The sequence below is a fragment of the Taudactylus pleione genome, unplaced genomic scaffold (assembly GCF_031769625.1).
Source record: "Taudactylus pleione unplaced genomic scaffold, aTauple2 ptg000103l, whole genome shotgun sequence".
Taxonomy (NCBI): domain Eukaryota; kingdom Metazoa; phylum Chordata; class Amphibia; order Anura; family Myobatrachidae; genus Taudactylus; species Taudactylus pleione.
Genome location: NW_028284505.1, coordinates 2,261,144 through 2,281,748, shown reverse-complemented (window position 1 = coordinate 2,281,748; position 20,605 = coordinate 2,261,144). Strand labels below are relative to the sequence as shown.

The window sequence follows — 20,605 nt, the reverse complement described above, 5'->3', positions numbered from 1 at the left end:
TAATGAGCAGTTTTGCTTAAAACTGAACACAGCCGGACACACCTGAACACAGCCGGACACATCTGGACACACCTGGACTCGGGTCTTCTCGGCAGGTTCAGAACTCGGATCTAAAAACCTATCTTGCATGGTTTGGATTGAAATTAAAGGGGGTATTCAATTTGGAGCGAAAAGTCCGGGATTTTCACATGCCGGACTTTTCGCACCACATCGGAGCTTTTGACGGAGATAAAATATCGGGCGAGTGCCCGCTTATCCCTGTATTCAATTCCAGAAGATGCAGAATCGGGATCCGGCGGAAAGGTAAGTATGGAAAAAAATCGGGGAATTTTTGGTAAATCATCCAGGGAACCCCCTAACGATGTCCTGACATGGGGGATCAGTATGGGTACACCCGTTTTGGCCTGCGTAAAGTAAGTAGGGTTTAAATACGCCTGTGAAGAAGGGGTGAAGAATAGTAATTAGTTTTTTTGTTGCAACAAAAAAATAGCTGCATCAAATTTGGGGTACATGAAAATGGGTGCAAGCATATTTTGAAGTCCCTAAACTGCATTTTTTAAATTCTTCAAAAATGCACCTGCCGCTATTACCCGCATTTTTCAAAACACCTGCCGCATACATGGGGACCCCCCCTGAATCAATTTCGCTACTTTAAAACTTCGTCCCCCATATATATTTATTTATTTACCCCAAAATTCAAGTAAATTTTTTGGGGTGTCCTGATTTTTTTTTTAAACTTTTTTTGACACATTAATTTTAGGGGACATTCCCAGGGGTGCAGGCTATTTTTTTAAGCCTGCACCCCTAAACCCCAATTCTGCACTTTTTTTTCGCCACCTATTGTGTGGAGAAAAGATATCCCTGTTTTTTTACGAAGACTTTTCGCACCAGCGAAAAGTCTTTGAAATTGAATATGGGGATAATTAAAACAGGCGAAAAATGACGTTATCGGCGAACAGGGTCGGACTGGGGCTGTATATCAGCCCTGGAAGTCCGCCCTGCACTTCCGTGTAGAGGGGGGCGTGGTAAATGCAAGGGGGCGTGCCGCGAGTCACGGGGCCTGACCTTGCGGCACGCCCCTGTATCTTTTCGGCCCAGCACAGCCGCTGCCGGCCCATACACGCCTCCAACCCATTCCGTGAAATCTTAATGATTTTGGAGCCATTGGGTGGAGGGTGGGCGTCTTTTCCTTCACCCCTCCTCGAGCCGGTCCTTAGGCCATCGGCCCTTCTGGCATATGCCAGAAGGGCCCGATGGCCAGTCCGGCCCTGTATATGGCCCTAAGGACCTCATTCAGAGGCGGTCGTTAGATGCAAGCAGTCGCACAGAATCAGGGCGGCCGCTTGCACCCTGAACGTCAGCCTCCTTGTCGATCGTTAAGCTGTGGGTTACCACCCACAGCTTAACGACCCACCAGGTTGATGGTCGCGATGGTGATCACCATCGTGACCATCGGGGCTTACGACCAGACCCTAAGGTCCCTAAGGTTGGGTCTGGGCACTCGTAAGCCCCTGATGGAGCAGGAAGCTCCCCACTGATATCACTGATGATGTCAGTGCGGCCGCCCACAAAACGGTAGGCGTTCGTAAAGGAACGCCTCCATTTTGTAAACCACCCCCCCGGCCCACCTACCAAACGGGGGCAGCTGTCGATCAACATCGACAGCCGCCCCTTTGGTAGCGAGCTGCAGAGCGACAGAGTTTCTCTGTCACTCCGGGGCTTGCACTCGCGCAGTGCAGCCGCTGCGCGTGTGCAGGACTAACCATCGAGACGGTTACAAACGCATCGACGAGGATTTAGAACCTTAACATGGGGACTGCGCACATTTCTAATTATTATTATTACTAATAATAATAATATAATAATAATAATAATAATATGCAGAAAACAAACCTCCTGACCCTCCCCCCGCGTGCGTTTTCGCAAAACATGCAATGACACTTGCCACCCCCCCGCCGAAGAAAAAAAATTCCAATCAATTATGTATTCCCAAGTTCATAGCAAACGCTTTAACCTCAGTAAAGTATTTAATGAAGAGATACATTTTTTTTGCTGTAAAATAAAAATAAAATATTTTTAAGGGCTAAAGAATTAAAAACACAAAGAGACGCACAAAGCAGCAGCCAAGATAAAACTCAGAAACAACTTTATTTTATTTGTACAGTAATTAATGTCAAATAATTTCTCCAAATGAAAAAAAAATATATATATATATAAATAATATATATACAAACCTCTTTTATTGTGAATTTTGGGTCACTGGATTGCTGCCTGCAATTATTTTAAGTGCATCCCTGTTTTAGATGTGTCTCCTTGGAAACAGGCTGTTTCACGGGGACTTTATACATAGGTTCTGCTGTGACGCGTTGACCCCTCAGCGTTGTGACATGAGCCTGGGCTTCATGTAACCTGTCATTAGCTTTCCGAAGAACAAGAGAACCGAGCGTAACCTTTTCAGAAGCGTTTTCTATCTGGAGCACCAGCTGCCTGCGAATAAGGAAAATCCAAAGATTTAATTATTTTAATTGATGTTAAATTTTTGTATCTGCGCTCTGAGAAACTAAGCAAATTACTATGGGCGCCCTATATAGGAGATGGATTTTCTGTTCATCCTTCTTTATCTATAAGTTCATTATTCTAGAGCCTCCCATGCTCCTGAAATCTATTTATCAGCTGTCAGACACTTATTTTGTAATAATTCTTATTTATGTCTCTGCTTCATCTGTGAATTAATCTGTGATAATATATATATATTAGGGGTGTGCACCGGCCACTTTTCGTGTTTTGGTTTTGGATCTGGATCTTTCTTCGTGTTTTGGATCTGGATTGGTTTTGCCAAAACCACCCTTCCGTGTTTTGGGTTCTGGGTTTTGTGTTTTGGATCTGTATTTTTTTGAAAAAAAGCATAAAAACAGCTAAAATCACAGAATTTGTAGGTTTTTCTGCTCCTATGCTATTATTAACCTCAATAACCTTAATTTCCACTCATTTCCAGTCTATTCTGAACACCTCACACCTCACAATAGTGTTTTTATGTCCAAAAGGTTGCACCGAGGTAGCTGGATGACTATGCTAAGCGACACGAGTGGGCGGCACAAACACGTGACCCATCTAGGCGTGATACTGCAGTGGCAGACAGGATGGCAGTTTGAAAAACTAGGCCCCAAACTGTACATAATGCAAAGAAAAAAAAGAGGTGCAAGATGGAATTGTCCTTGGGCCCTCCCACCCACCCTTATGTTGTATAAACAGGACATGCACACTTTAACAAACCTATCATTTCAGCGCCAGGGTCTGCCACACGACTGTGGCTGAAATGATTGGTTCGTTTGGGACCCCACAAAACAAGCTGGCAATTAATCTGTCCCTGCACAAACTGGCTCTACGGAGGCAAGATGTCATCCTCATCCTCCTCATCCACCGATTCCTCACCCTCTTCAGTGTGTACATCCTCATCCTCACAGAGTATTAACTCATCCCCACTGGAATCCACCACCACAGGTCCCTCTGTACCTTCTGGAGGCTGGTCTCCCTGGAAGAGCTGATAATTCATTTTGATGAACATCATCATCTCCACATTCTGTGGAAGCAACCTCCTAAGCCTTTCGCTGACAAGGTTCCCGGCTGCACTAAACACTCTTTCGGAGTACACACTGGAGGGGGGGCAACTCAGGTAAAATAGAGCCAGTTTGTACAGGGGCCTCCAAATTGCCACTTCTTCCTGCCAGTACAGGTATGGACTGCCTGACATGCCTACTTGGATGCTGTCACTGATGTAATCCTCCACCATTCTGTCAATGGTGACAGTATCATATGCAGTGACAGTAGACATGTCAGAAATTGTTGCCAGGTCCTTCAGTCCGGACCAGATGTCCAAACTTGGTCCTGCCTGCCCTGCATCACCGCCAGCGGGTTGCTTAGGATACCTAAGTTTTTTCCTGGCAGCCCCAGTTGCGGGAGAAAATAAAGAAGGAGCTGTTGACGTGTCATGTTGCGCTTCAGCTGACAGTGTGTTCACCAGCAGGTCTTTGCACCTCTGCAGGCTTGTGTCGGCCGGAAAGAGAGACACCACATAGGCTTTAAACCTAGGATCGAGCACGGTGGCCAAAATGTAGTGGTCTGATTTCAACAGATTGACCACCCTGGAATCCTGGCAAAGCGAATGAAGGGCTTCATCCACAAGTCCCACATGCCGAGCGCAATCGCTCCGTCTTAGCTCCTACTTCACTTTCTCCAGCTGCTTCTGCAAAAGCCTGATGAGGGGAATGACCTGACTCAAGCTGGCAGTGTCTGAACTGACTTCACGTCTGGCAAGTTCGAAGGGCTGGAGAACCTTGCACAACACGGAAATCATTCTCCACTGCGCTTGAGTCAGGTGCATACCCCCTCCTTTGCCTATGTCATAGGTGGATGTATAGGCTTGTATGGCCTTTTGCTGCTCCTCCATCCTCTGAAGCATATAGAGGGTTGAGTTCCACCGTGTCACAACCTCTTGCTTCAGGTGATGGCGGGGCAGGTTCAAGAGTGTTTGCTGGCGCTCCAGTCTTCGGCACGCAGTCGCTGAATGGCGAAAGTGGCCAGAAATTTTTCGGGCCACCCAAAGCGTCTCCTGCATGCCCCTGTCGCTTTTCAGAAAATTCTGCACCACCAAGTTTATTGTGTGAGCAAAACATGGGACGTGCTGGAATTTGCCCAGATGTAATGCCCGCACAATATTGGTGGCGTTGTCAGATATCACAAATCCCCAGGAGAGTCTAAGTGGGGTAAGCCACTGGGCGATGATTTCCCTCAGTTTCTCTAAGAGGTTGTCGGCGGTGTGCCTCTTACTGAAACCGGTGATACACAGCGTAGCCTGCCTTGTAACGAGCTGGCGTTTCTGAGATGCTGCTACTGGTGACGCTGCTGCTGTTGCTGCATAAGGTGATACATCTACCCAGTGGGCTGTCACAGTCATATAGTCCTTAGTCTGCCCTGTTCCACTTGTCCACATGTCCGTGGTTAAGTGGACATTGTGTACAACGGCATTTTTCAGGACACTGAGGACACTTTTTCTGACGTTTCTGTACAGTCTCGGTATCGCCTGCCTAGTGAAGTGGAATCTAGACGGGATTTGGAACCGGGGACACACTACCTCCATCAATTGTCTAAATCCCACTGCACTAAAGGCGGATACCGGACGCACGTCTAACACCAACATAGCAGTCAAGGCCTCAGTTATACGTTTTGCTTCAGGATAACTGCTGTCGTACTTCATCCTCCTCGCTAAGGACTGTTGGAGGGTCAATTGTTTAGTAAAAGTAGTGGTGTTCCTACTTCCTCTCTGGTATGATGAACGACTCCCAGCAGCAGCAACAGCAGCAGCGGCAGCAGTAGGCGTAGCAATGCAGGATCCTCCGGAGGAATCCCGGATAGGAGAGTCAGTCATGCCAGTGACAAGGCCTGCAGGACTACTTCCGATCCTGACTAAGGAGGAAATTGACAAGGAGGGAGTTGACGGTGTGGTTTGCAGGCGCTTGGATACAACAGGACAACGGGATTTAGGTGTCCCTGGACTGCTTACGGTCTTAGCCAAAGTTTCTGAACTTGACAGTAACTTTTTATGAACGCGCTGCAGGTGCCGTATAAGGGAGGATGTTCCTAGGTGGTTGACGTCCCTACCCCTACTTATTTCACCTTTACATATGGTACATATGGCAAGACAGTTGTTGTCCGGATTTGGATAGAAATATTGCCAGACCAAATAGGTGGAATGTTTGGTCTTCTGCCCAGGCATGACCGTGATGGGCTTTTTCATCCCATGGACAACAACTGTCTCCCCCGGAGCCTGATTTAAACAAACCACATCACCATCAGAATCCTCCTCGCCAACTTCCTCCTCAGCGCCAGCTACACCAGTATCCTCATCCTGTTGTACTTCAACAGTGACATCTTCAATTTGCATATCAGCAAGTGGACTGTGGGTGCTCCTTTCAGCGCTTGCAGGGGGAGTGCAAATGGTGGAAAGAGCCACCTCTTCCCGTCCAGTGCTGGGAAGGTCAGGCATCGCAACCACCACCACACTTGGACTCTCCTTGGGGATTTGTGATATCTTCTTAGAAAGCACAGTTCTTCGCTGTGCTTTTGCCAGCTTAACTCTTTTGATTTTTTTAGTGGGAGGAGGGCTTCCATCGTCATGTGAAGCTGAACCACTAGTCATGAACATACTAGGGATCGACCGTAGCCGTTCCTTGCCACTCCGTGTCGTAAATGGCATATTGGCAAGTTTACGTTTCTCTTCAGCTGATTTAAATGTTTTTTTCAAGGTCATTTTCCTGAACTTTGTCATTTGGGATTGTATGTGCCCTCTACTATGACATTGGGCATCGGCCTTGGCAGACGACGTTGATGGCATGTTATCGTCTATGTCATGACTGGTGGCAGCAGCTTCAGCACTAGGAGGAAGTGGTTCTTGATCTTTCTCTATTTTATTTTTATCGGAGAAAGTTTGGTCCTCCATTTATGTTATATCGATTTGATATATACGTGCGGCTAAACACAGAAAATATTTTTTTATTTTTGCTGGAGAGTAGTGCACTTTGTGGGTTACACCACCCTTTAAGAAATGAGCCAGCCGGCTCTTTACTTATGGGACACAGGCGCACGCTTGGCGCTGCTCCTTTGTTGATGCACGTGCGGCTACTGCGCACACAATTCACAAACACAGAAAATATTTTTTTTTTTGGTTTGGAGTGTACTTTGGGGGTTACAGCACCCTCTAACGGTCAAGCCAGCCGGCCCTTTACTTATGACACAGGCGCACGCTTGGCACTACTTTGTTGATGCACGTGCGGCTACTGCGCACACAATTCACAAACACAGAAAATATATATTTTTTTGGTTTGGAGTGTACTTTTGGGGGTTACAGCACCCTTTAACGGTCAAGCCAGCCGGCCCTTTACTTATGACACAGGCGCATGCTTGGCACTACTTTGTTGATGCACGTGCGGCTACTGCGCACACAATTCACAAACACAGAAAATATTTTTTTTTTGGTTTGGACTGGAGTGTACTTTGGGGGTTACAGCACCCTTTAATGGTCAAGACAGCCGGCCCTTTACTTATGACACAGGCGCACGCTTGGCACTACTTTGTTGATGCACATGCGGCTACTGCGTACACAATTCACAAACACAGAAAAAATATTTTGTTAGTTGGTTTGTAGTGTACTTTGGGGGTTACAGCACCCTTTAACGGTCAAGCCAGCCGTCCCTTTACTTATGACACAGGCGCACGCTTGGCACTACTTTGTTGATGCACGTGCGGCTACAGCGCACACAATTCACAAACACAGAAAAAATATTATTTTTTTAGCACTTGGGGGGAGCACCCCTGATGGACAGAGCACCCCCTGGACAACACTACAGCACCCCTTTAGGACTGGGACACTGCACAGGACTTTGGAGTGGACACAGCCCCTATGGAGAACTGACTGCACAACACAGTCCAGCCAGCCCCTATGGACTTTGAAGTAGTGGACACAGCCCCTATTAACAACAGCAGCACAGCACAACACAGGCAGCCCCTATGGACTTTGAAGTAGTGGACACAGCCCCTATGGACAACAGCAGCACAGCACAGCGCAGCACAACACTACTCTGCACTACACTACACTACACAGCCCAGCCAGCCCTAACTCCCACCCTCCCTCTTCACTGTCCACAGCCGAGTGAGAAAATGGCGCCGACGCGGGTACCTTATATAGGATCCAAAACCCGCAAGACCCGGAAGGCGGGATGATGACGTTTTGCCTCGATTTCAGATCCGAGTCAGGCGGGAAAAGTCGAGCCTGACTCGGATCGGCCTCGGATCGGGGGGGCTCGGGGGGGTTCGGATTTCAGAAATCCGAACCCGCTCACCCCTAATATATATATATATATATTTTGGCATGCAGTCGGGAAGCCAGCGGACCTAATCCCGACAGCCGGCTTCCCAAATGCTTAATCCCTGCGAGGGTTAAATGACAAGCGTCTAAATCTAGACACCTGTCATTTTACTGACGCCGGGAGACCGGCACCCGGAACCCCAATCGAAGTGATGCAAGGCGCCAAGCGCTGACAGCCGCAGGGGGGGAGGGTTAGGTTACGGGATCCTGGGGGGGCTTAGGGTTAGGCACCCCCCCGGGAGCTTAGAGTTAGGCTAGGGGGAGGGAGGGTTAGTGATAGGCACTCCCCGGGGGGCCTTAGATTTAGGCGGCGGGGAAGGGGGGGTTAGGTTTAGGCACTTAGAGGGGGGATTAGGCTTAGGAACTGTGGGGGGAAGGTTAGGGTTAGGCACCCCTAAGGGAGGGTTAGGATTAGGGGGTAGAATAGGTTAGTGAATACTTACCTGGGGACGATCGGGATTTTCATCCTTGTCGGGCTGCAGCTGTCGGGATTTGAATCGTCAGGCATGGGTCCGGCGGTAAATAATACCGATTCCTATATTTTTACTAAAGTGCGGGTTTTTATAAGTTAAGATGTTGCCCATAGCAACCAATCACATTCTACTTAACATTTATAGCACATTATAGAAGATAAGAGCCAGAATGTGATTGGTTGCTATGGGCAACATCTCCACTTCTAAAAACTCGCACTGCAGTAAATATACCCCATAGGGCCTGGACACAGCTGCGGTCGATCTTGCGTCCGTTGTTGGCGTCGCGGCTGCGTGTATATGAAAATGCTGGGATCAGTCTGCCCATGCTGCTGTAGCCTGCGTCTGAATGTGCAAATACTGAGACGCCCACTTCCAGCGGCACTGCACGCTGTAATGAGGACGGCGGTTCTTTAGAGGCCAACATTGGCGCACCATTGCTCGCACCATCAACACTTGCAGCTCTATGGCAGATGCACTTTCAGTGTCTGACTGTAGCTTCCCATGGCTGCGGCCAGGGTCGGCTCTAGGGGTGTTCGACCAGTGCGGTCGCACAGGAGCGCCACCCCGAGAGGGCGCACCCCTCCCAAACATCCCGATTTCAGTATTGTCCCGCTGTTCCACCCGTGAGCCGAAATGGCCCGTGGGTGGTCAAATCGGGAGGTTTCCGCCCTTTTTCTGACCATATCACAACAGTAACTTTACACTCTGTGTAACGCATGCACCGTAGGTGTTTTTAGAAGGTTTTTGCGCATGCGCAGTTGCTAAAAATCACTCAACTATGTGAACAGCGGCAGAATGTACGAATTGCGTGAGACTCAGAATAAGCCCCAAAGGCATACTTGCCGACTTTCAGCTCCCTCCTTCCAGGAGGGAGCTGAATGCCTGCATAGAGGGGGAGGCGTGGCCGGCTATGATGATGTTTTGGGGGCGGGGCCAAATCGGGAGGGTAGGCAAGCCTGCCCTAAGGTCCTTTTTTTTGTCCGTTTGCTGTCGATGTGTCATTGTGTATATATAACATGTTATAATTACTTCCCCTACGGTTTATAACAAGGGTGGCCAAAGCATCGATCGTCATCGACCAGTCGACCGCGGACACACGACTGGTCGATCGTGGTGGATGACCAGGAGCAGCCAGTGGCAGCCAATAAGGCAGGCAGATTCTTACTGGCTGCTTCACCGAAGCCGCAGCTGACATGGACCATCTGCGGTCAGGTGTATCACCGGCAGCCAATAAGATAATCAGTGTGAATATTTTTATTCGATAAAAACAATAAAATAATTCCAAAATGTAAACACTGTAGGATAAAACGGTAAAATTAACAGGATGCAAAATGAAACCCAGCTTAGGAACTAGGAACCAGCATATAAAGGAAGGTCACCGGTAAATCTATCCCAGCCATAAAGTTCCACAAAGAGTCTCCAGTTGTAGTTGTTAGTTCTCCCCTCCACCTTCCAACGCATTTCGAGACGTATAGTCTCTTCCTCAGCTCCTAAGGTGGGGTCGATATCTGTCTCCTGTTATTTGCACTGTTTGATCCTATAGTGGAATTTATTAGGAATTATTTTATAATAGCTGGGGTTTTTTTGTAAAGGTCTTGACATATATTTCCCCGTATGTTATAACCGACTCGTTCTATTTACATGTCCACGGGAAAGTGTTGAAGTTGAAATCCAACACCCCCAAAAAGGAAGTTAATGTGTTTTTATATTTTATTTATATATACTGAAAGGCAGCGCTATATATGATTTACTCCGTCCATTTCAATTGCTTTTTATGTCTTTGTATTTCTTGGGGTAAACCTTGGAGTTTTAAGACCAGCCACTTTTACCATCGTTAAGCGCCAGTGTCTTTACCACGTACCTTTACCAACAAACACATTCGGCATGATATACAGTGTGATTAGGGCTGTTCACTGTGGAACCAATAGATCCCTTCAATAAATGCCCACTTTCGAGTGATAAAAAATATTGGAGATGATCAAGAACATAACAAAACAAATCAAGCTCACGTGCGCTCTGGATTGTTCCAACAAGTCAACATTAAGTCCATCAAAGGAATTGCCCCACGTCCTCCGGTATACGGTCATTCTCCAGTATAAAAAATAAATGGCAAACACAATATACTGTATGATGTACCCACCTGGGGATGTGAATATGAGGATAATATGGTGGTCTGTGAAGATCTTCTCCTGGCTTAGTATGGTCCCAACTACCGTAAGAATCACCCAGATGTGAATGAGGATAAGTCTCGTGTGGAGTTCCCTACATGTATGCTTACTTGTAAGGGCAATGTTTGGGCACATAAAGGTATCTTTCTCTTCAGAAACCTCGATCTGTTGTCCTTAACGGAATCTGGGGACATCAGGTGGTAATATTATGCATATTTGAAGATGGACCCGGGTCAATAAGGGCAAATGGGTAGCATATAGAATGGATGCACACATTCACATCTGGGTGAATCTTATGAGAGTTGGGACCACACTAAGCCGGGAGAAGATCTTCATAGACCATCATATTCTCCTCATATTCACATCCCCGGGCGGCTACATAATACAGTGCCTTTATTACACTAAACAAAAAAGTGTAATCCACCAGCACTCAGAATGAAATCAGCAATACGATTTGAAAAACTGGTGGTAGATAATTCAGAGATCTCAGTTGCATATATTTGCAAAGATATTTTATATTTATTTATTTATTTTTATTTATTTATTTTTTCTTTCTTTTATTGTATATATATATATATATATAAAATTATATATATATTTATTTATTTTAATTTTTTAATTTTTCTTAGCATTTTAATTACACCTTTCACTTATGTATCTACCACCATGTAGTTTTTCAAATCCTAGTGCTGCGGGATTACTTTTTGTTGTTTCTTGTATAGAATAACCCCTCCCTTACATGCACCTGAGTGATATTACTGAAGTGATTGAGCAGCTACCAACATATATTACATTATTATACTATATTGTGTTTCCTATTTATTTTTTAGACCGGTGAATTGCCATATACAGGAGGACGTGTGGTAATTCTTTTGATGGACTTATTGTTAACTTGTTGCAACAATCCAGAGCGCACGTGAGGTTGATTTGTTTTGTTATGTGCTATTAGATATAAGCTGGTGGCTTATTATAAACCTCTGCAGCACTGGAGTGCAGTGCCATAGGGTTTGTACATTTTTTGTTCGTATTATGGTCAAGAAAATGTTTCGGAGGAATCTGCGAGGATGGCAAAGAAATGTGTCATGGAAACTGACGCATTTCGCCCTGCTGCCACTGAAATGCAATGGTGGACGCATGGATACGTACCACATTCCGTAATATACACTACTTTACGGCCATCACCAGACTGTGCCACTGAGACACACTTGACTTAAAGGACTATTATTAAATAATACAGAATAAATCAAAAGAACACTCTGACGCAAGGGCAGAAATATTGCGGTGATAAGCTTTGCACCACAGCTTTACCCTTCCGCATACGCTGCAAGGTCCTATGCCTATCTGATTCATTGTATGTTTAAGTGTTTAGTGGATGTTTGCAGACAAAAAGAATATACGACCAACTTTTTTAAAAATTCTGCAGTAATACTGTACATGCCCAGGCTCGTGTACCCACAAAATAAACTACACATGATCAAGATGAAAAAATAAAGTGAAATTTAAATTCCTAATGAAATATATTTCTTTCGGAGTTCAATTTGTGCATCTAAAACTATAATCAACATTCACAGCTTGTGAAATAGGGCTAATTACAAGCAATGAAACTTAGGGCCTGATTCAGAGCCGTTCGCTATTTGCGGTCGTTCGTTCAAAAACAAGGGTTGGCTATTCAAATGATCCGTTCGCAAATTGCAGTCTGTTCACACCTCTAAGTCTCAACAAGCGAGCAAAACATACGCTCGTTTATTTGATAAAAACGCCCCCTGGCCGCTCGCACCATACGTCATGTCCGCTATTTATTAGATTAATCGAGTACATCGTACAGCGTATGAACTGCTCGCTATTCTTGTGGTTGGTTTTTTCAACCGCTAATTTGCGAGCAGTTCTGAGTTAAAAAAAAACCAAGTGACGTGGTCAATGACGCTGCTGGATTAATTATGCACACCCTTAAAACGCCCATTTTGACCTTTAAGCACGCCTGCGTTCGAATTCCACTCCCCCGTTTTCAAGCACCTTCCCCTGTTATCAACCACATACGCCTCATTTAGTCACTCAAAATAGCAGGCACTCGCTATATAGCGTACAAACGATTTTCGGCCGCACTGACTGGTTCGCGCATGCGTACTAAAACCCGTACGCATGCGCAGATGTGCGAACATCGCTCGGAACGAGCGTACGGCCGCTAGCGAGCGGCTCTGAATGAGGGCCTTAGTCTGAGAGAAACTTTTAATTAACTTTTTTTCAAATAAAAAAAATGCATTCACGGGGATTCAAGCGTTTTCAGAGGGCAGGACGCGTGTTTGCTGAAGGCGTCCTTAGAGACAACAATACACAAAGGTCCAGGAGTGGAAACAAACCAGCTGACAGTGAGTTTATAAGATTAATAATACATTATGCCATTATTGCTGAGCGAGGAATGAATGTTCTGTCCAATCACCTATTATCGTCCAATCGATATTATTAGCATAAACAGTAACATAATTATAATTGCGCTGTCACTGTTTCTAAATAAACTGATGGCTCACTTTATGAATTCTCACATTTTTGTCCCATAAATTAGCATCTCTTATCGCCGCTTTCTGCAAGTCCAACCTAACTTCTCTTTATACCGTTATACCTATTATATTTCTAAACTCCAAAACTATTACTCGTTTTAGTCTCATTTATGTCCATGAATTGTGAGAGTGAGGGGACATTGGGGCTGTCTGTATTACATGCAGCAGTTTGGTGCGTTTGAAGTGGCCTATTATTAAATACTTGTTATTACATTGGTCAAAGTGGGACTAGAAATGTACCTTCTAACACAAATGCAGCTGCAGACCCTCCAACTATACCATTTCAGCCGGTACAGTACCGTTTTTTCATGGTCTGTACCGGCAACAGGGGCTGTACCGTTTTGTACCGGGTTGGTACAATCACCTGATTTCTTAAGCAGCGCTGCTGGGACACAGGACTCCCGCAGCGCTGCTGAGTGACAGCCGGCTATTCTCAGTCCTCCTTCCTCCTCTAAAGTTTGCCCTGACCGTCGCTAGCGCCTGTATATAGAACTTGCAGTATAACACTTATACTGCAAGTTTTAAACCAGCCAGCGCCGATGCCTCCAGCCCCGTGGACACGCCCCTTTATCTGTGGCCACGCCCCCATGTACCGGGTTCATACTCTAAAATGTTGGAGGGTAGGCAGCTGGAGGGTGAAAAACACATCTTATTATTGCTGCAGAATAAGCTACTCCGTTAAACATCAAAAACGCAGAGAAACAATAGCGGATAAACTTTACTGCGAGCAATAAATGTTAACTTCATAAGATGGAGTAGTAAAAGGAATATTCTAGAAGAAAGTAGACTATCACAACAAAGAGGGACAACACAGAGACAGCTTATGTTACAGCGCCACCTACTGTAACTCCAGTGTAGCTTCTTAAGTAGTACTTAGCCTGTAGCTGTTGTGATCCAGTACTCCCACAATAAAAGGCAGGGGAAAGAACATGGTGGCTTTTCAAAACTGTAATTTATAACCATTTTTGGCAGCAGAATTTAAAACAGTGCTATTATAAAGTGTAAAACACACCTCTGGTCAGCCTAATGAATGTACTGTAGTTCAAATACAAAATGTATTATTCTTCTTTACTTCTAAAAAATAAATCAATCCTGTGCTTTCAATCAAAAGAAATATTACACACTGGCCCTCATTCAGAGGCGGTCGCAAGAAGCGAGCGCTCGCTCTGAATGAGGGCGGCCGCTTGACTTTTCAAGTGCAGCCTCCTGGTCGCTAGCTAACCTGTGGGTTACCACCCACAGCTTTAGCAACCGACCAGGTTGATGGTCGCGATGGTCAAGACCATCACAACCATCGGGGCTTGCGACGAGACCTTAATGGGGGGCATCCACTAAACGATTTTATCCCTGTCCAACCTCTTAACGATTTTACCTTGAAGTTTCCCCTGAAATTTGATCTTCCACTCTGAACAATGTGCAAAAGATTTGCAAACGATTTGCAAAAGATCTAACGATAAACTATGTTGTTTGAATCTGTGATTGAGAGCTTTCAGCTATAGTGGGCAGATAGTGGTTCATCGTTTGATCGTTCAGCGTGAACGATGTGTAAACGATGTGTAAACGATGTGTAAGCAATCAAGTGAAATTGACCTGCATGTTCAGTCGATGGAGGAGACGATCAAACGACCAGCGGGAGCGCGCATCGTACATCGTTAGAAACAATTACTGCACGATTTGCAAACGATGTTCAAATCATGTTTGAACGATTATCGAACGATTTTATCATTATCGTTCAATCGTTCAACTTTATCGTCTAGTGGATGCCCCCCATAAGGTTGTGTCTTGGCAACCGTAAGCCCCAGGGAGCTTCCTGCACTGATCGAGCAGGAAACTCCCCACTGACATCACTGCCGATGTCAGTGCGGCCGCCCACAAAACGGCAGGCGTTCCTTAAGTAATGCCTCTGTTTGTGAAACCACCCGCCACGCCTACAAAAAGGGTTGAGCTGTCGATCAACATCGACAGCAGCCCCTTTTGTAGTGAGCTCCGGAGCGAAAGAATTTCTCTCTCGCTCCTGGGCTTGCGCACGCGCAGGGCCTAAACATCGACCCGGTTGCGAGCGCTCAGCGCTTGCAACCGGGTCTGAATGAGGTCTACTATCCTTTCCACCCGTCTGCACTCTCATCAATTCAGTGTACATTGCGTTCTGCACGAATGTTGACTTAAAGAAACCGCATCACTCATTACCTATATTTTTGGAGGCACGTGGTGAATTCCTTCTGCTTTTCCCGGTCTTCTTTCATACTTTGCAGAGCTGTGGTCTTTTCTTGCATCTCCTCCTGGCGTCGGATTATTCGGTCATGTCTCAGCAGGGTCTTTGTAACAGACGTGTGCTGCGTGTTAAACTCTCTGACCCGTGAACCGTCAGACTTTTTGGCCTCCTTTTGCTGGTAAAACTGTTCATGCCGTTGCTTGACTTGGTCAATAAAGTTGGATTTCTCCGCTAGGCTGGACTGCGAATGTTGCTGCAGATTCCGCACGTCGTTTTCACTTTGGTCCAAGGCGTATTGTTTCCGTCCCTCCAGAAACTCTGCAATGTTATACCTCACTTGTTTCCTCTCAGCCTGCACCTGCAGCGCCAGATTCCTTTTTTTCACTTGTCTGTCATATCTCTCCCGGTTTACGTAAGCTCGGTCTACAGCGCACAAGGGTAAGAGGTTAAGTGAATGTCTGCCTTCTCCGGGACATCTGTTCTTTAGCTGATCTTTGACCACATAATGCGCGACTTCCCGTTGGGCTTGTATATTGGAATGGATTTGCTGGATCGAACTGCGGATATCATTTGCTGACTTTGCGTTGGATGTCAGAAGGTCTTTTGAAGGGTTTGACTGGTAGACAGCGACTTTCCTTCCAATAAGACTAAAGTCTGTATCATTTTGTTGGTCTGGCTCTGCTTTATCTTAGTAACACAAAAAAATAAATGCATGAATTGTGTACGAATTCATTGCGCAAAATAATCTACGACAGCATAAATACGTTTGGCAGTGGTTAAATTGGAGTTGACAGTGGACAAAAAGCTGTAATAACAAAGCAGAGCATGTCAGTTATGCTGGCTGAGGTTACTGGCCATGCCTCAATGTCCATCTCATACACTGTTACCTAGGAGACTCCAAACCCATCACTTACACTTTGTTGCATTACTCCAAAGATATCATTGTCAAAACCACATATTGTATTGTACCTTAACTATACCATTAAAGTGCTATATCGTTCCCTGGTCTCTATGTACTATGGGCCTGATTCAGCAAGGATCACAACTGCGATTACGCGTTCTGCGTATGCATCGCAGTGCGCATGCGCCAACCAGCCACTGCGATCGGGACTGCGATCGCAGTGACTACGCAGACCCATGGCAGAGTGATTGACAGGAAGTACCGTTTGGGAGAGGTGAAGGGGGGTTTTCGGCGAAACGCAGGCGTGCCAGTGCATTTGAACACAGTTGCTGGGGCGTGCATAAATTAGGCACTGCGATGCCCTGCGCAGACTGAGCTCACACTGCGTACCGGAAGGTTGGCAATTCCTGAGTAAGGTCTGACCTTGTGCAAGAGTGCGTGAGGCTGCGATGGTGCTCCATGTTACCAATGGTTTTGCAGGCTTGCTAAGTATTACGGATGCGTGTAAGGTAAGGTAGGCTTCTTTATGTTAGGCTGCAACGACAAAGCGATCGCAATGGATTACCATATCATCGCAGTGAGACTGCGTCCGTAATCACAGCCGCGATCCCAGTTGCGATCTGTGCTGAATCGGGTCCTATGTCCATCGTTACACATACAAACACAAAATATGCAAAAAAGGATAAATAGGTAACAATGATACATTCATTTACTGTTTTTAACACCTCACACCATATTATACTTCTAAATAAATAAACACATTTTCCCCACATTTCCAGGCTTGCACACAGACACACATAACTGTAACTGTGCACATGAAGTAACGTACATAAACAACAACGAATATAAAATTATACCAAACATGCACTTTTAGGGGTAAATTTACTAAAAGTGAGAGTTTTTAGAAGTGAGTTTTAGAAAAGATGTTGCCCATAGCAACCAATCAGATTCTACTTAAAATTTACCTAGCACCTTCTAGAAGATAATAGCTAGAATCTGATTGGTTGCTATGGGCAACATCTCTTCTAAAACTCACTTCTAAAAACTCTCACTTTTAGTAAATTTACCCCTTAATGTCAATTATTTGCAGACTTTGGAGGATATGTCGCCCGTAGCAACCATTTATCCAGCACCTTCTGTAACATGACAGAAGCTGATTGGTTGCTATAGGCAACTTCTCTCTCTACGGTTTGATACACCTCCCCCCTATGTTTCTATAACAGTCAAAATTTTGTTAGTTGTACGAGGGTGGTTCAATAAGTACAGTAACCAGGCCTCTCACGTGTGTCGTGTTCTCTATTTCATTCACGTTCCCGCCAGGCCAGAGCAGGTAGACCGCTGCTTCTCCTCACGGCCATTAGACTGCGCCTCATACAGTATCACTCATACTTCCGTTGCAAAATGGCGGGGTTGGCGTAAACATGGTTAAACATTGAGGTGCGTAGTATGATCAGATTTCTGCGTGTAAGGGGCACATCAGCGGATGAAAGCCAATTTGTCGAGGTGTACGGTGATAGCGTCATGTCACGGGAACAGGTTTGGTGCACTGCCTGTGATTACGCAAGGCCACACTCAGCCAACCGCACTAGTGTGTTGTTATGGCGCTACCACTGGGAGGTACTGGACCATTCTCCCTACAGCCCTGACCTGGCACCGAGTGATTTCCATCTCTTTGGACCATTAAAGAAACAACTGGAAGGCGACTCATACAGACGGTGAAGTTCAGCAGACCGCCATGTCCTGGCTTCAGGCGCATGACACGGATTCCTTCTATGCCGGGATAGATGCCTTGGTGTACCGTTGGATCAAATGCTTAGACAAATATGGGGACAATGTGGAAAAATAATCTGTACCAAGGGCATAGTATTAATAATTATATCTATATGTACAAGTTGCATACATTTACGCAATGACAGGTTACCTTATTTATTAAACTACCCTTGTATACACAATCCCCGCCTTAAAACAGCATAAGTACAACTGAAATACTGCAAAGACTATGGGGTCTACCAGCTCCTGTCATGTCACAGACTGAGGCCTCATTTATCATTCACAACGTGTGATAAAACTTGTTGCGTATGATAACAGTGCTCCAGCCAATCAGCTCCCAACCGTCAACTGTTTAGAAAATGACAGTTGGCAGCTGATTGGCTGGAGCACCGTTATCAAACGCAACAAGTTTTATCACTTGTTGTGAATGATGAAACTGAGTTTGAAAAATGACAGGAGCTGATTGGTTGTTATCTTTCTTCACTTTGGTCCGTATTCAATTAGAGGCGAAAAGTCGGAAAAAGTTTCGCCTGTCCGACTTTCCGCCTCCTTCACCTGTTTCATAGGAAGAAACTTTACATGCGCGTCCCCGCTTTTCTCCCTATTCAATTCCTAAACAGCCAAAAACAGAAACCGGCGAATGCGGAACAGGCGGAAAGTACTGTCAGACTTGGGGAAATCAGTCTGTACCCCAAAAAAAAGATGCAGTAACATAGGGGATCAATGCAGATGTGCACTAATAGCCCTAATAAAAGTGTTTGGGGTACTTAAGTTGTTTAAATTGCTTCTTATTACCGTCTTTGCACAAGTTGTAAAGAATGGCATAAAGCTGTATTTTCTGGTGAAAATAAGTAGTGCAGTCATATTTGGGGTACATGAAAATGGGTGACAGCATATATTTATGTCTCTAAAGTGAACTTTTAAAAAAAACCTTCAAAAACACACCTGCTACAAGCACCTGCAATCCCCAAAACACCTGACCCATCCTTCCAGATCCCCAAGAAGTCTATTTCGCTAGTTTTTGTCTCCCCACGTTTTACGTTTTCGCTCCCAAAACAAAAGTACTTTTTTGGGGTGTTTGGAGATAATTTTTATTTTTTTTGCCGATTTGTCCTTTGGGGAGCTGTCCCTAGGGTTCTAAGTCCCCCCCCCCCCCCAAAAGTAACGATTTTGCACTTTTTTTCTCCTGCTAGAGATACTTTTCTGCCTATTACAATGCTTTGAGTTTCCGCTTAGGCGAAATCGTCCTGGAATTGAATATGGAGATATTTTGAAAACAAGCGGAAAGTCCGAATCTGCGGAAACTTCTCTCCAAACGGCGCTTTTCTCCTCTAATTGAATCCGGCCCTTTATCTCTCTCCAAGGCTTAGTGAATAGACCCCTTATAGCAGGTAAGGGGGCTTCCACCTGCTGATTAAACCAGGTATTGAGGTACTGTATAACTTTTTTCATACCTTCAAGCAGTATTTTGTTGTTTTCACTGTAAAAAATCTAAGTAATCAGCAACATGGCCAATAAAGTAAGATGGTAGCACTAACCTTGATCCTGCTGCCCAGATACTTTGTTCTCCTTCGCTCTTTTCTCCTCCTGTACAAAGTTTGTTACGTGCGCAGGTGGCGGCGGCTGTATTCGGTCTCTCAGATCATAAACAATTTCTGCTGCTTCTGGTAAAACCTACTTACAGAAATCACACTCAGCCCCATTCTCAGACGCAATGTGACATAATCTCAGACGCAATGTGACATAATCTCAGACGCAATGTGACATAATCTCAGACGCAATGTGACATAATCTCAGACGCAATGTGACATAATCTCAGACGCAATGTGACATAATCTCACGCTGCAGCGTTGGACGCCCAGCTTTGCTAATGCAATTCTGTTTTAAATCTATTCTGATTTATATTTCTTCACAGAGATCTGAATTCATAGCCAGGAGCCAGAACAATGCTGTGTAACCAGCTGCTGCTATCGTCATGGAAATACAGGAAATACTGTAAATTAATGAGCAGAAATATGGCAAAGAAGGCTTGATTCAGAGATATGCGCAGTGCGGGTCGGTGCTGACAATTCGGACGCAGCAGATCTGTGTATATATTCTAATTCAGCATGTGGTAAAGACACTCACTGCTGGCTTAATCAGATCTGCTGGCTGTGTCCTCGGGTCACTCAGGATGTCCAGTAAAACTACGCTGCAAGGGCCAGTGAAACTGCGTCCAAGGATGCAGCCAGTGGCTTTGGCGCGCCCAGAAAATGGGGGCGACTCGGAAACTTGCCTGAATATCGTAATAAAGTCAATCTATGAATCAGCCCCATAATCTGCATATAAATGATTGGTTCTGCAGGAAGGCGATCTATGGGCCTGATTCAGCGTGGATCGCAATCGCAACAGCATACGCAGATCGGCCATTCGTTGAGTACTGCACGTGCGCATGCACTGCACGTTCGGCGGTGATCGCACTGAGATTACGCATGCAGACAAGAATCCATCGCAGAGTGAGTGACAGGCTGTGAGCGTTTGGGGGTGGTTACGGGGGGAGTGGTTGCAGAAATGCAGGCGTGCCTGTCCGATTGAACGCCGTTGCATCATACTTGCCAACTCTGAT

General features: G+C 45.5%; 1 protein-coding gene across 1 annotated transcript in view; it reads right to left on the bottom strand.

Moving 5' to 3' along the window:
* Nucleotides 1–2,190: 2,190 nt before the first annotated feature.
* The window catches only part of LRRIQ3 (leucine rich repeats and IQ motif containing 3), a 68,407-nt gene continuing 49,992 nt past the window's right edge, over nucleotides 2,191–20,605 (bottom strand). Inside the window, exons 8-10 of the mRNA XM_088470786.1 lie at nucleotides 19,539–19,674; nucleotides 15,305–16,016; nucleotides 2,191–2,487 (exon numbers count right to left, since the gene is read on the bottom strand). Of these exons, the coding sequence (XP_088326912.1) occupies nucleotides 2,283–2,487; nucleotides 15,305–16,016; nucleotides 19,539–19,674 (1,053 nt within the window). The 3' untranslated portion in view covers nucleotides 2,191–2,282. The remainder of the gene's footprint in view (nucleotides 2,488–15,304; nucleotides 16,017–19,538; nucleotides 19,675–20,605) is intronic.